This window comes from Nycticebus coucang, chromosome 24, assembly GCF_027406575.1.
Source record: "Nycticebus coucang isolate mNycCou1 chromosome 24, mNycCou1.pri, whole genome shotgun sequence".
Lineage (NCBI taxonomy): Eukaryota > Metazoa > Chordata > Mammalia > Primates > Lorisidae > Nycticebus > Nycticebus coucang.
This window is the reverse complement of record NC_069803.1, coordinates 2,556,483-2,571,181: the sequence shown is the minus strand read 5'-3', so window position 1 is coordinate 2,571,181 and position 14,699 is coordinate 2,556,483. Positions and strand designations below refer to the sequence as shown.

At 37.3% G+C, this 14,699-nt stretch overlaps 1 protein-coding gene across 1 annotated transcript in view; it reads left to right on the top strand.

The window, feature by feature from the left end:
* Window positions 1-14,699, top strand: part of ADAM9 (ADAM metallopeptidase domain 9) — a 154,241-nt gene that overhangs the window by 17,266 nt on the left and 122,276 nt on the right. The window contains exons 2-5 of the mRNA XM_053578640.1: window positions 2,442-2,539; window positions 6,602-6,660; window positions 8,215-8,293; window positions 14,475-14,551. Of these exons, the coding sequence (XP_053434615.1) occupies window positions 2,442-2,539; window positions 6,602-6,660; window positions 8,215-8,293; window positions 14,475-14,551 (313 nt within the window). The remainder of the gene's footprint in view (window positions 1-2,441; window positions 2,540-6,601; window positions 6,661-8,214; window positions 8,294-14,474; window positions 14,552-14,699) is intronic.

Sequence of the window (14,699 nt, the reverse complement as noted above, 5' to 3'; positions counted from 1 at the left end):
TTGTCACCTTTCAGTTTGTGTATGCTGTTCTTAAGCCTTTTCATACTGAATGTGGTGTTAGGAGATAGGGATATGTAGGGATGTGAATTTTTCACCTGTGGTCCTTAGATTATGCTTATCTACTTCAGGTTCACTGAAAGAATTGTTATGCCATTGGTGATGATGCTGCAAGAAAAAGAGGTTGGACTTATTGGTTGACTGTATACTGGACTCTGGCATGGTGTGTCTTTCTAAGGGATTTGCGTTGGCAATTTTGATTATGAACAATATTTTTCCGGCGATGACGTTAGAACCCAAGTCCTGCTTAACATGTTAACTGCTGTATGAGTTTTATGTTAACTCCTGCTGGTTTTGAGCCTGGAGCTCATGAAGCTGTGAAACCTCTGCTCGTTATTTTCACTGTCGATTGGCATGTCTCCCCACCCTTCCTGTCACCAGGCTCCAGCCAGCCCACCCAAGCACACCACACATGCTAGACTGTGTTGCATATAACAAATGCACAGAAAACAATAAAAAATAATAAATTTTTCATTTTATTAGAAAGGATTGTTCTGTTTTTGAAGTTTTTTTTTCTTATAATAAACCACCGTGGCCCCCAAGAAAAAAATTTTTTCTAGTGTGGCAGTCATTGTGTTGGGACATAGTTACAACTCTGATAAACTGCATAAGATTGGATTGGGAGTAAATCTGCTTGACTGTTTTGAGTTCTTAACTGTTAAAACTTAGTGCTAAGTTTTTTGTTTTTGTGATGGATTAATGGCAGTAATTTCATTTGAGACAATTGCTACATTGTTGAATGTATATGTTTTAGAGTAAACCCATCAGATATTAAAAGTAACTTTTCGTACTTATTGTCCTGTTCATTTAGTAAAGTGTTAATCCATTTGTGTTGCTATAAAAGAATACCTAAGGGGTGGTGCCCATACCTCAGGGGCTAGGGCACTGGCCATATACACCGAAGGTGGAGGGTTCAAACTCAGCCTGTGCCAGCTAAACAACAATGACAACTGCAACAAAAAAATGGCTGGGGACAGCGCCTGTGGCTCAAAGAGTAGGGTGCCAGCCCCATATACTGGAGGTGGTGGGTTCAAACCCAGCCCCGGCCAAAAAAAAAAAAAAATAGCTGGGCGTTGTGGCAGGTGCCTGTAGTCCCAGCTACTTGGGAGGCTGAAGCAAGAGAATCACTTAAGTCCCAGAGTTTGAGGTTGCTGTGAGTTGTGATGCCATGGCACTCTACCGAGGGCAACACAGTGAGACTCTGTCTCAACAAAGAAAAGAAAAAGAATATAAGGCTGGGTAATTTATAAAGAATATTTATTTGGCTCACAGTTCTGCATGCTGTGCAAGAAGCATGGAACTAGTATCTGCTTCTGGTGACAGTTTCTGACTACTTGTACTCATGGCAGAAGGTGAAGGGGAGGCATGTGTAGAGATTATATAATAAGAGAGGGAAAGCAAGAGAGGGGAGGGAAGTACTAGCTCTTTTTTAACAACCGGGTTTGGTGGGAACTGATAGAGGAGAACTTATTGACCACATCTCTAACCACTTTCAGAAAAGGTATTAATCTACTCATAAGGGATCCACCCCCATTACTCAGACACCTCCCATTAGGTCCCACCTTTGAGCACCTTTACACTGGGTTTTGAATTTCAATGTGAGATTTGGAGGAGTCACATGTCCAAACTGTAGCAGTAAGTAGTAATACCATCGCAGGGGATTTCATTCATTGTGGGTGAGGGGTGCTACGTTCTAGGATTCCTTCTCCCCATTTTCCCTCCATATCTATACTTCTTTTTTTCCTTCCCCTTGTGTGTATAATTAAGATTTCCTTTTTAATTTATTTTTATTTTTTTGAGACAGAGTCTTACTCTGTTGACCCACACTAGAGTCCCATGGCATTAGCCTAGCTCACAGCAACCTCAAAGTCCTGGGCTCAAGTGATCCTCTTATGTTAGCCTCCCTAGTAGCTCAGACTACCAGTGCCTACAACAAAGCCCAGCTAAGTTTTCTATTTGAATAGAGATGGGGTCTTGGTTTCAGTCAGGCTAGTCTCGAACTCCTGAGTTTAAGTGATCCGCCTGTCTCAGCCTCCCAGAATGTTTGGATTATAGGTGTGAGCCACTGCCCCCAGCCTATACTTTAAGATTTCTTTTGAGAACAGGGTTAAAGTTTATAGTTCAAAATGTTTGAAAATAATTGCCACGTACATACTGTTTGGATAAAGGCTCACACCCTTTTTAAGGAAATACTTTGCCTCTCATCTAATACATTGCTATTTTCATGCAAAATTTTGTATAATACTGTTTATATGTATATTTTAATATGAAGATGTCATGATTTTTCTCTGATTTGAACATTCAGCTTTTGATTTTCATTATATTTTGGTACCATCTAGTTTTTCAGTTTTACTTATATCAGTTTGTTATTCATTTTTCCATAGGTTTTCCACAGACCTCGCATCTCTCTTCTTATGAAATTATAACACCTTGGAGATTAACTAGAGAACAAAGAGATGCCCCTAGGCCCAATTCAAAACAGGTAAGTTATCTCTTAAGAAATATGCAAGGTCTTAGCAAAATAACTAAGAAAATGCTACAAAAGCTATGTTAACTAATGTGATGAAAATGTGTCAAACGATCTATGAACCAAGTATATGGTGCCCCACGATCATACTAATGTACACAGCTATGGTTTAATAAAAATAAAAAAAAAAAGAAATATGCATGTATTTAACTTGTTTTTCTTTTTAACAGGAAGGTATTTATGCAGTATTGATTGGTTCAGGGAGTAATTAGTTGGCTGTTAGTATAGCATTGTGTGGTACTGATTTCCATTGGACATTGTGCTAATGAAAACAACATATTAAGCCTTTGTATTTTTTTTTAAAGATAAAATAATCAACTTGAAACAAAGTAGAATGAAATGGTTAAATAGAATTCTATAACTAATCCTTAACTGAATGACAGTGATCATGGTGGTTTTATTATGATCATAAGAATTAACCTCAGCTTGCGATAGAATACTTCATACTGTCCACTGACACTGGATGATTATGATTTTTTTTTTTGAGACAAGAGTCTCACTTTGTTGCCCTGCGTAGATTGCTGTCATGTCATAGCTCACAGCAACCTCAGTCTCTTGGGCTGCAGCGATCCTCTTGCCTCAGTAGGTAAGACTCTGGAGTAGCTGAGACTATAGGCACCTGCCACAACACCCGGCTATTTTTAGATACCAGGGTCTCACTGTTACTCAGGCTGCTCTTGAACTCCTGAGCTCAGGCAATCCACCCGCCTTGGCCTCCTAGAGTGCTAGAATTACAAGTGTGAACTACCACAACATATGTTTCATATTTGGGAATATTTACTTAAAAATGAGTTGGATTTCCATATTGGAAGAAACCTACTGTACTGTTAGCTGGGTAACTAATACACAAAAATTAGATTTTCTCTTATTGTAAAGTTTGTTCAGAAATAACTTATTTGGACTTCAGCTGATTTTACCTCAACTTCTAGAAGTATAATTTAATTTTATTATGATTTAAAAGTAACAAATAGTGAAGGATGGAATTTAGCTTTCCTCTGAGTTGCTGATAATACTCAAAAATGTAAGGCATCTTGCATTATTGCTTAGGAACTGGTCATGGTCAAAATAATATGAGGAGTGTTTACAATCAGGAGCTTTAGTTTTGGTTTTCCTTGTTGGTACAACCATTAGTTGGTTTTTCAACTCAATTTACTTCTCTACAAGTGAGGAATAAATGCCTTTAAGATTTCCATTTAGTAGAGAAATTTATAATTTTTTATAGTGTTTGAACTGGACGTTTGACTATGTTTTACTTCAGAATCAAATTAATCCTTGTTTGCTTCATTGTTTTTTCTTTCTTATTTTTTTTGCTAGATGATGGATTTTTTTTTAGCACAGGTACTGTTTTCTACATTATTATATCTCTGATAGTATGTATACACATTGATACTTGTGATTGTAATAAATAACTATCACTTATATGTTTTGATAAATTTTTTGAGAATTGGTATAGTCAGCACCTTCTGAACTGGATTTTACTCATTCAATTATGAATGTAATTTACTAATTTGAAAGTATTGAATGAGTACATATGCTAGTTACTATTTAAGGCATTAAGGATATGGGATGTAGCAGTAAACAAAACAGACAAAAGTTGATAACCTTATGGAACTTCCATTCTAGTAAGGGGAGAAAGAGATAATAAATTAGTAAACAATGTATATTACTTATGATGGTGGTAAGTGCCATGGAGAAAATTAAAGCAGGAAGTGGGATAGGGAGAGCTGGAAGTGGTAAAGTAGGGAGACTTTTCGTTTTTCAATATGATGGACAGGGAAGGCCTTACTGAGAAGGTGAACCTTGAATAAAGATCAGAAGGTGGTAGGCGATCTGGGCAGATGAATGAGGAGGAATATAAGTATTAGAAAACAATTCTTAGGGCAGTGCCTGTGGCTCAAAAGGAGTAGGGCCCCATATACCAGAGGTGGTGGGTTCATAAACCTGGCCCTGGCCAAAAACTGCAAAAAAAAAGAAAACAATTCTTAGAATCTTAAGATGTCTTCTTGGTTGGGATGGCTGTGATGTTTTTACGTCATAGGATTGTCCAAGAGCAGAGAAGATAGAAAGGCACAAACCAAAGCTGTGGTGATGGAAGGAGCTTGGTATTTTTGATGTCTCAGTGGAGATTGAGGCAGGTGACAAAATGTTTTCAGACTCCCATGCATGACCCCAAAACTGGTCTAGTCTTTAGGAGTCAGAGGCTGATGAACCTGATATGGGGATCGTTGTTTTCTTGGCAAAAGTTAGCGTTTGGAAACAGTAGGGAAAATGAAGTATAGATACTCTGAAAATATTATTTGTTCAAGTCCCTTCATGATTTCTTTTTTATTAAAGAGCTCAGGCAAGGTTGAATCTCTTGATTCTACAGATGATATGAAGCACTTCTGGCTAATGAAATGGTGAATTTCTGGGGAAGGTGTTTTGCAGTTGTTTGAGGTAGAGAAGAGGATTCTCTGAAATTGAGTTTGTCTAAGTATTAAGTTTCCTTGCCTTAATTCATTGGCTGTAAGATGCTGTCAGTTGTAAGAAACACTATATTTTTTACATTTACCACTAATAAAGAAACAGATGTTCTGACAATTAGACTGTTGCATCTTTGAGGTATCCTTATTTCAGAGATGTTAACATGAGAGGGGCAAACTAAGTGTGTTTTAGAATTGATGAAATGAGGTAAGCCATGTAAAGATAAAAAGCCTTAAAAGTATGAATTTCTTTTCAACTTTTAGATAACTAGAATTAAGGACAATGTCTTAAGACTTAACAAATTCATTTAAGTAATTAATTAGCTAATTAATTTATTATTTCAGATTGATATGAGGGTACAAACCATTAGGTTATGATGTTTGCATTTGTTAGGTAGGGTCCCTGCTGTAGTTTGCCCCTCACCCAGGGTGTATGTGCCATATACCCTTACACTGTGCCCATATGATGAGAGCTCACCAACATTCCTACTCTCCTCTTCTCCCTGTCCCTTTTTTCATTTCTTTTTTTAAATTCAAAAAATTTTTTTTGTTTGGTTCATTTCATTTAAACAAAAGCAAGAACTATTTAATACTGTCAGTAATATATAGATGTCTTGAAAAAATAATCCCTGAAGTTATAGCTGAATTATAAATGAATTTAAGAAGAATTTAGACATGTCAAATATATTCTAATCATCCCTTCCTTCCTTTATTAACTGATCATGGGAAATCATACTCTCTCTCTCTCTCTCTCTCTCTCTCTCTCTCTATATATATATATATATATACACACACACACACAAAGGAAAGGAACATTTTATTTACTTGGAAAGGAACAAGTAAGAAATTTAATCTACTTTGTCTTTTTAGTAAAGTTTTTTTAATAATATATCTGTTTCTTTTCTAGTCAGATATTGTTTAGTAGATCCTGAACCTTGGTGTCGGGAGATTTAGCCATTCACATCAGTGTAGTACAGTGGCAGCCTGCTCCTGGAGAAGCATAGAAAAATTTGTTTTATGTCTATATCTATATATTTTTTTTAGACAGAGTCTCACTATCTTGTCCTTGGTAGAGTGCTGTGGTGCTCACAGCACTCAAACTCAAACCAACCTCAAACTCTTGGGCTTAAGCAGTTCTCTTGCCTCAGCCTCCCAAGTAGCTGGGACTACTGGTTACCACCACAATGTCTGGCTATTTTTTGTTTCAGTTGTCATTGTTGTTTAGCTGGCCTGCGCTGAGTTCGAATCCTCCACCCTTAGTGTATGTGGCTGGTGTCGTAACCACTGTGCTACAGGTGCTGAGCCCCAGAATATATTTTTTATTATTTATATCTAATATATAATTAGGTATATCTAATATATAATAGATATTTATATCTATTTCTGTATATTATTTATATTTCTATACTACAAACAGAAAGTTCTTCTATAAAACAGTTCAATTGGTAGTAAATTATTTTAATTCAGGAATTTCCTGTGTCTTGTAAGTGATGTTTTGAAAAATAACTTTCAAGATGGTGTTTTATTGTTCTTTTCTCTTTCTTTGTGCATTTAGGTATCTTATGTCATTCAGTCCAAAGGAAAGGAACATATTATTCACCTGGAAAGGAACAAGTAAGAAATTTAATCTGTTTTGGCTTTTCAGTAAAGTTTTTTTAATAGTATATCTGTTTCTTTTCTAGTCAGATATTGTTTAGTAGATCCTGAACCTTGGTGTCAGGAGATTTAGCCATTCACATCAGCGTAGTACAGTGGCAAGCCTGCTCCTGGAGAAGCATAGCAAAATTTGTGTTCTGTTTGGGAAAACAGTAACTTCCAAGGAGGAAAGAGGGCTGAGCAAAGCCAAGAATCCCCAGTTTATTTTTTTCAAATTCACCACTAGATGGAGCAAAGGGTATGTGGGTATTGAGGAGGGGATGAAGGGCCACCAGCAATGACAGAGCAGGGTGGGATTGTTGGAAGGACTCAAGATTCCACAGGTTATTCCTAGGCCTTCTCCTACAGATTTTAATAAATATGAAGGATACAAAATGTGCGCAGCTCCTTTCTCAGTCACTGAAATGTCTTCGTCTCCAGATGTGAACCACTGAGATGTGTGTGCTGCTGCATTGTGTTTCCAGGGCTCTCAGGCACAGATTTACTGAAGAGATCTTTAAAGCTATGCTGGTTGTGTAGCTTAAGCCAGGCTGTGTAACCAATTAAACCAGATGGAAATCATCAGTTTATTCGTCTCTAAACAATGGAGACAGGCTGGTTTGGGTATGTCTGGGGGAGGTTTGAACTTTAAGTGGCACATTGTAAAATATTAGTTAGCATAGTGCATTCCTGATTTGTCCTGCTGCAAGAGAACCCTAGTTTTATGTCCATGGTTTATACCACTGAGCTTCTATACTGTGAAAGAGAACAGGAATAATTATTTCCTCCAACTGGCTTAGAATTAATTTTGCCTCCATAATTAGGAGGTTAAGGTAATGAATGCTTCTTAGGTAAATAGGGTATTTATTTATTTATTTATTTTTTGGGACAGAGTCTCACTTTGTCACCCTCGGGAGAGTGCCCTGGTGTCACAGCTCACAGCGACCTCTAACTCTTGGGGTTAGGCGATTCTCTTGCCTCAGCCTCCCGAGTAGCTGGGACTACAGGTGCATGCCACAATGCCTGCCTATTTTTTGTTGCAGTTGTCACTGCTGTTTTAGCTAGCCAGGGCCAGGTTCGAACCTGCCACCCTTGGTATATGGGGCCGGCGCCCTACCCACTGAGCCACAGGCGCTGCCTGTAAATAGGGCTTTTAGAAAAGAATGTAAACATTTTATTTTCTTTCTATAAATATGATATATTGTCAGTGACCTAATTTATACTGTTCTTGTGAACTATATCAGAAAAATTTAAGGATATTACTTGTGTTGTCTTAAATTTTTTGCAATCAGCATTTTATGACTATTAGAACAAATGTGTAACTTAACAATATTTATGAGTAAGAAATACATGCTATTTCAGATTCAAATCTTTATGAGCTTTTAGTGTTATAGAAGCACATTTTAAAAATAATAATTATCAGGAATAATAAATTTATTCCTGCTCATTCCTTATAGGAATAATGCCTTATGATTTGTGTCCTTAATTGAAGTTTTAAAATGAATTTAAATGTTTTATTTATTCCTTTTCCAGGGACCTTTTGCCTAAAGATTTTGTAGTTTATACCTATAACAAGGAAGGGGTTCTGTTTTCTGACTATCCCGATATACAGGTAAAATATTTTCTTCTTGATCTTATAGTGAAATTTAAAATAACTATAATTTTAAAACGAATTATTTAGGCACTTGTTAAAACCCCACGGGGCACCTTTAACCTTAGATGTGGAATGTATGAGTTGTCCTGGGAGAAGTGGGTATTTTCACACAGACAAAATGTACCTCACAGCTCTCCAGGTACTCGGTGCTGTTACACAGACAAAACTGTACCTCACAGCTCTGCAGGTACTCAGTGGTGTCACACAGACAAAAGTGTACCTCACAGCTCTCCAGGTACTCGGTGGTGTCACACAGACCAAACTGTACCTCACAGCTCTCCAGGTACTCGGTGGTGGTCACACAGACAAACTGTACCTCACAGCTCTCCAGGTACTCAGTGGTGTTCACACAGACAAACTGTACCTCACAGCTCTCTAGGTACTCGGTGGTGTCACACAGACTATACCTCACAGCTCTCTAGGTACTCGGTGGTGTTCACACAGACCGTACCTCACAGCTCTCTAGGTACTCAGTGGTGTTCACACAGACTATACCTCACAGCTCTCTAGGTACTCGGTGGTGTTCATACAGACTATACCTCACAGCTCTCCAGGTACTCGGTGGTGGTCACACAGACAAACTGTACCTCACAGCTCTCTAGGTACTCGGTGGTGTCACACAGACTATACCTCACAGCTCTCTAGTACTCGGTGGTGTTCACACAGATTGTACCTCACAGCTCTCTAGGTACTCAGTGGTGTTCACACAGACTATACCTCACAGCTCTCTAGGTACTCGGTGGTGTTCATACAGACTATACCTCACAGCTCTCCAGGTACTTGGTGGTGTCACACAGACCAAACTGTACCTCACAGCTCTCCAGGTACTCGGTGGTGTTCACACAGACAAACTGTACCTCACAGCTCTCCAGGTACTCGGTGGTGTTCACACAGACTGTACCTCACAGCTCTCTAGGTACTCGATGGTGTTCACACAGACTGTACCTCACAGCTCTCTAGGTACTCGGTGGTGTCACACAGACTATACCTCACAGCTCTCTAGGTACTCGGTGGTGTTCACACAGACTGTACCTCATAGCTCTCTAGGTAGTCGGTGGTGTTCACACAGACTGTACCTCACAGCTCTCTAGGTACTCGGTGGTGTTCACACAGACTATACCTCACAGCTCTCTAGGTACTCGGTGGTGTCACACAGACCAAACTGTACCTCACAGCTCTCCAGGTACTCGGTGGTGTTCACACAGACTGTACCTCACAGCTCTCTAGGTACTCGGTGGTGTTCACACAGACTATACCTCACAGCTCTCTAGGTACTCGGTGGTGTCACACACCAAACTGGACCTCACAGCTCTCCAGGTACTCGGTGGTGTCACACAGACAAAACTGTACCTCACAGCTCTCCAGGTACTTGGTGCTGTCACACAGAAAAGACTGTGCCTCACAGCTCTCCAGTTACTTGGTGGTGTCACATAGACAAAACTGTATCTCACTGCTCTCCAGGTACTCAATCTGTTTACACAGACTAAACTGTACCTCTCAGCTCTTCAGGTACTCAGTGGTATTTACACAGACTAAACTGTATCTTACAGTTCTCCAGGTATTCGGTGGGTAAGATTTTTTTTTTTAAGACTAGGAAAATAATTTTATGTTTAATTATAATCTTTACTGATTACAAAGAAAAAAAGTTGGATAAGTTTTATATTTTTTAGGTCAAAAGTTAGTAGCCCTGAAAGTACATTTTTCTTATTAAAACATTTGTTGTTAGTGTTTAATAAAGAAAAATACTTATTTACTGTTATGTTCTAATGTTCTAATTTTGTACTGAAAACAATTCTTTCCTAAAGAGGTGTGGTCCTTTTTGTGTCAGAGAACAGAGTACTCCTGGGAACAGAACTGGCCAGAATACTTAAAATAATTGGCAGATGTCAAATTTGGCCATATGTGTTTTTTACTTAGAGCATAAGCACTTCTAGTTTTGTTCAGGAAGAGTGTTTTACAGACCTTTTTTGACAGGTATTAGACATTTTTTTCTTTTGTAATGGTTTTCATGAGAAATATTTTTTCAAATTAAATTTGTTATTTTTTGGTAATGCTTTGCTACGTTGAAATTGTTTATGCTAGTTATGTACAGCAGCATTTTTCAAGTAAGTAGAAGGCAGATTCTTTATTTTAGATTATTAGTACTTCAAAAACATAAAGAAATGCTGATGTAACACTGTCCTTTCCTGGTCCACTGTTTGATTCCTGTATCTTAATGCACTCATTGTCCATTGTTTATTAGAGAATTAGTAGAAGAGTTTAAATTTACATTATAGAATAAAACATATAAAAAATTATCCATCTGTGAAATTGGACGGTTAAGTTTGTGAATACTTCCTAGAAAAAGTGCTACATCCTCATTGCTGAATATAACTATGGTCACCTTCCAAGTATTCCCTTTGACTATCTAGTGACTATAGAGATAATCAGCCATTTTTCACAAAGAAATAATGTTTTAGAAAAGTCATTTAGCATGAGTTGCTGTGTGAGATAAAACTCCAAATTGCTATGTCTTAGATTATAACTTTGAGGTGTCTTGCAAATGCTTTAGAAATTCTCTCCACTAATTCTTCTGCTTGATTGATTCTTTTTGTTTCTTCGGAAAATATATTAACTGCTCAAGGCTCACTGGGTTGTGGCTAGTTGGCTATTCTCTAGTAGTTCGGTGCCCTTCTGCTTACACTAGCTGAATTTTTTGCTTATGGTTTGTGTGTTTTTAAAAGTCTTTATTCCAGTTGCACCTTTATTGTAATCATGTTCTTTAATAAGATATTTTGTAAAGACTTACAAAATATGATTTGTTGTTTTTCTTTTGAGAACTAAATCGAATGCTGTGGAAGTATTTAATAAAAGCAAGTTATTAAAAATTACCAAGTTTGTACATAAGTGGTCACCTGATGGATGTCTGTCAGGTTAGTTCAGAGAGCTTCTGTTATAGTTGAAACGACCAACATTTATTTAGTTTTTGAGTGCTGAGTTACGCTATTACTATCTCATAGTTGTTGCTTCATCTGTACTTGTGGAAGGCATTTATTTTCTTCTAATGAGAAGGAACTATCAAAGCTGGATTTTAACTACAAAGTACTAGGAAGAAAAAAATGACTGATAGTGAATTGCCAAAAACTAGAGAAAGTTATAGTTGGTTTGTGTTGTTTAGTGTATAATTATTAAAAGAATTTAATTTTTTACAACTTTATGCTACATGAATAACATAAAAAAATTCAGCTTAGATTCTCCAAATGTTAACATTTTACTGTGTTTTATCCTTCTCTATTTTTTTTCTGAGCTTTTCTAGAGCACGTTCCAGACATGGTGTTTTTTACTCTTAAATACTTAAGTGTAAATTTCCTAAAACAAGCATTTCTTTTGTGCAACCATAGTATAGTTCTCAAAATTAGTACATAAGTCAACATTGAAACAATACTATTTTCTAATTTATGGATCTTATTGAGATGGAGTTATCCCAATAGTATCCTTAATAGCAAAGGAAGATCTGAGTTTATGTGATGCGTTCAGTAGATGTGGTAGCTTTTTAGTCTCATTTAATCTGGAATCCTAGCCTTACCTTGTATTTTGTGACATTGACATTTTTGAAGGTATAGGCTAGCTTTTTGTAGAATGTCCTGCAATTTGGATTTGTTTGATGTTTATTCCTGATCAAATTTAGGTTCTGCATGTTTGGCAGGAATACTACAGAAGTGACACTGTTGTCCGTGTGTGCTGTCAATGACCATACAGTGTCAGTTACCCCTAGTACTTGACAGTGTTAACATTGACTGTCTGTGTTGTCTGTCCAGTTTCTCCTCTGTAAAGTTACTGTTTTCATCTTTTACATTAATGTTATGGTTAGATACTGTGTAAATAACCCTATTACTCCTCAGATTTTTACCCACTAGTTTCAGTATTTAGTATTTGCCTGTATTAGTTGTTATGATGGTTATCCAAATGGTAATTTTCTAATTTCATCAGTGCATTTGTTTCATTAGTGCTTTCTACTGTAAGCAAGTTTTTCCTTCTATTTATTTGTATCAGTGTAGATTCATGGATTTTTATTTTATCATGAGTGAGACTGAAAATCTTTTCCTATATGTAAGGGCATTTTTGATTCTTTTTTTGTGAATTGTCTTTTGCCTAATTTTCTACTGACTTTTAATCTTTCTCTCAATGTTTAAGGGCTATTTATAGTTGGGAACATTAACCTTTTATGTTACAGATATTTAAGGTTTTCTTCCAGTCTGTTAGTTGTCTTTTGACTTTATTTTTGGTGTTCCTTTCTTTGTAGAAGCTTAAATTCTTTTTTTTTTTTTTTGCAGTTTTTTTGGCTGGGGATGGGTTTGAACCCGCCACCTCTACCATATGGGGCTGGTGCCCTACTCCTTGAGCCACAGGCACTGCCCTTAAATTCTTTTTTTTATACAGTAAAGATCATCAATCTTTTACTGCATTTAGATTTTGAGTGATAATTAGAAAGTCTTTCTCTACTCTCAGGTGAAAGAAGAATTCACTCATGTTTTCTTCTTGTTCTGGTATGGTTTTATTTTTTATGTTTAGATGTTAGATTCATTTGGAGTTTATTCTTATCTTATGGTATGAGGTATGGATCTATCCTTTTCCAAATGTTTAATCAGTGGACTGAGCAGCATTTATTAAAAACTCCCATCTTTGTCTGGTCAGGCAGGTCTATTAGTAATTAAAAAAAAAAAGAGCATCTTTGCCCCACTGACTTGAGATGCTACTTTGATCATATATAGTATCATATGTACTTTGGTCTATTTAGAGACTTTCTGTTCTGCTCCACTGGCTGGCTGACTGTCAATGCTGGTACAATCCTGTTTTAATTATCAAGACCTTGTGATATGTGATATGTCATAATGTCCAGCAAGGCTAGTGCTTCCTGCCCCTTTATTTTTCTATTTTAGTGCTTTGAAATTGTTTATTTTTTTTTTGAAATTGTTTAAAGATAAGAAGAATCTCACTGGGTACTAAAGAGTTTGTTATTTCTAAGTGATATCCATTTCTTTCTTTTTTTTTTCTTTGTAGTTTTGGCTGGGGCTGGGCTTGAACCCACCACCCCCAGTATATGGGGCCCGTGCCCTACTCCTTGAGCCACAGGTGCCGCCCAGATATCCATTTATTTCTACCAGTTAATTTCTTGCTCAAAATTAAGGATAACGACTCTTTAAGTTTTTGAAGATGGCTAAATTTATAACTAATAATAATATAATGAATATACCTATAGCAAGAAAAGAAAATTAGGTAGTCAAAATCACTTCCCCCCAATACTGAATTATTATTATTATTATTATTTATGAGACAAAATCTCACTTTGTTGCCCTCTGTAGAGTGTTATGTTGTCAGCACAGCTCACAGCAACCTCAAACTCTTGGGCTCAAGTGATCCCCTTGCCTCTGCTTCCTTAGTATTTAGGACTACAGGTGTCCACCAAAAGCCCAGCTATTTTTAGAGATTGGGAGTGGTTCTCGTTTTTGCTCAAGCAATCCATGAGCCTTGGCCTTCCAGAGTGCTAGGATTTATGGACGTAAGCCACCAAGCTAGGCCCATACTGACCTTTTTCCTCCTCTGGGCCATAAGAATCAAACAAGAATAGCCGGGCATTGTGGCGGGTGCCTGTAGTCCCAGCTACTCGGGAGGCTGAGGCAAGAGAATCGCTTAAGCCCAGGAGTTGGAGGTTGCTGTGAGCTGTGTGAGGCCACGGCACTCTACCAAGGGCCATAAAGTGAGACTCTGTCTCTACAAAAAAAAAAGAATCAAACAAGGTCCTTTCCTGTAGTAGAAGTCAATTGGCTGGCTGCTGTTGCTGCTTAGATTGACTGTGATTTAAAATGTTATATATAAGATAATGCTGTCTTGTTTTGCTTTAGGCTGAAAGGTCATTGAGACAGAGCTGTTCGTACTTTGTGTCTTGTGGAATTCTGCCTCAACATTTGTGTACTTGAAGGGTGATAGTGGCTAGTCAACAGGTAGTCTGAAGAAGGCCATGAGATATTATGAGATGCCAATAATATAAATAAATTTTTTTAGTTTACAGGTGTCAAGTAATTTTCTTAGCTCTGCAATTTCTCTAATGATTTTCAGCAATGTAGCAGTATTCAAAGATAATGCAGTTTTTTTCGTTTAGAATCATTGCCATTATCGTGGCTATGTGGAGGGAGTTTACGATTCATCCGTTGCTCTTAGTGACTGTTTTGGACTCAGGTAAGAAATTTCCTTTATCTGCCCTTTTTCTTTCACCCGTTTCTTACCCCTTTTCCTATTTCTGTGACCAAATCAAGTCATTTTTGGGACTTGGTGAAATTGGATTTTATTTTTAAGTTACTGAAGGTCTTTAGAGCTATGTTTTAGA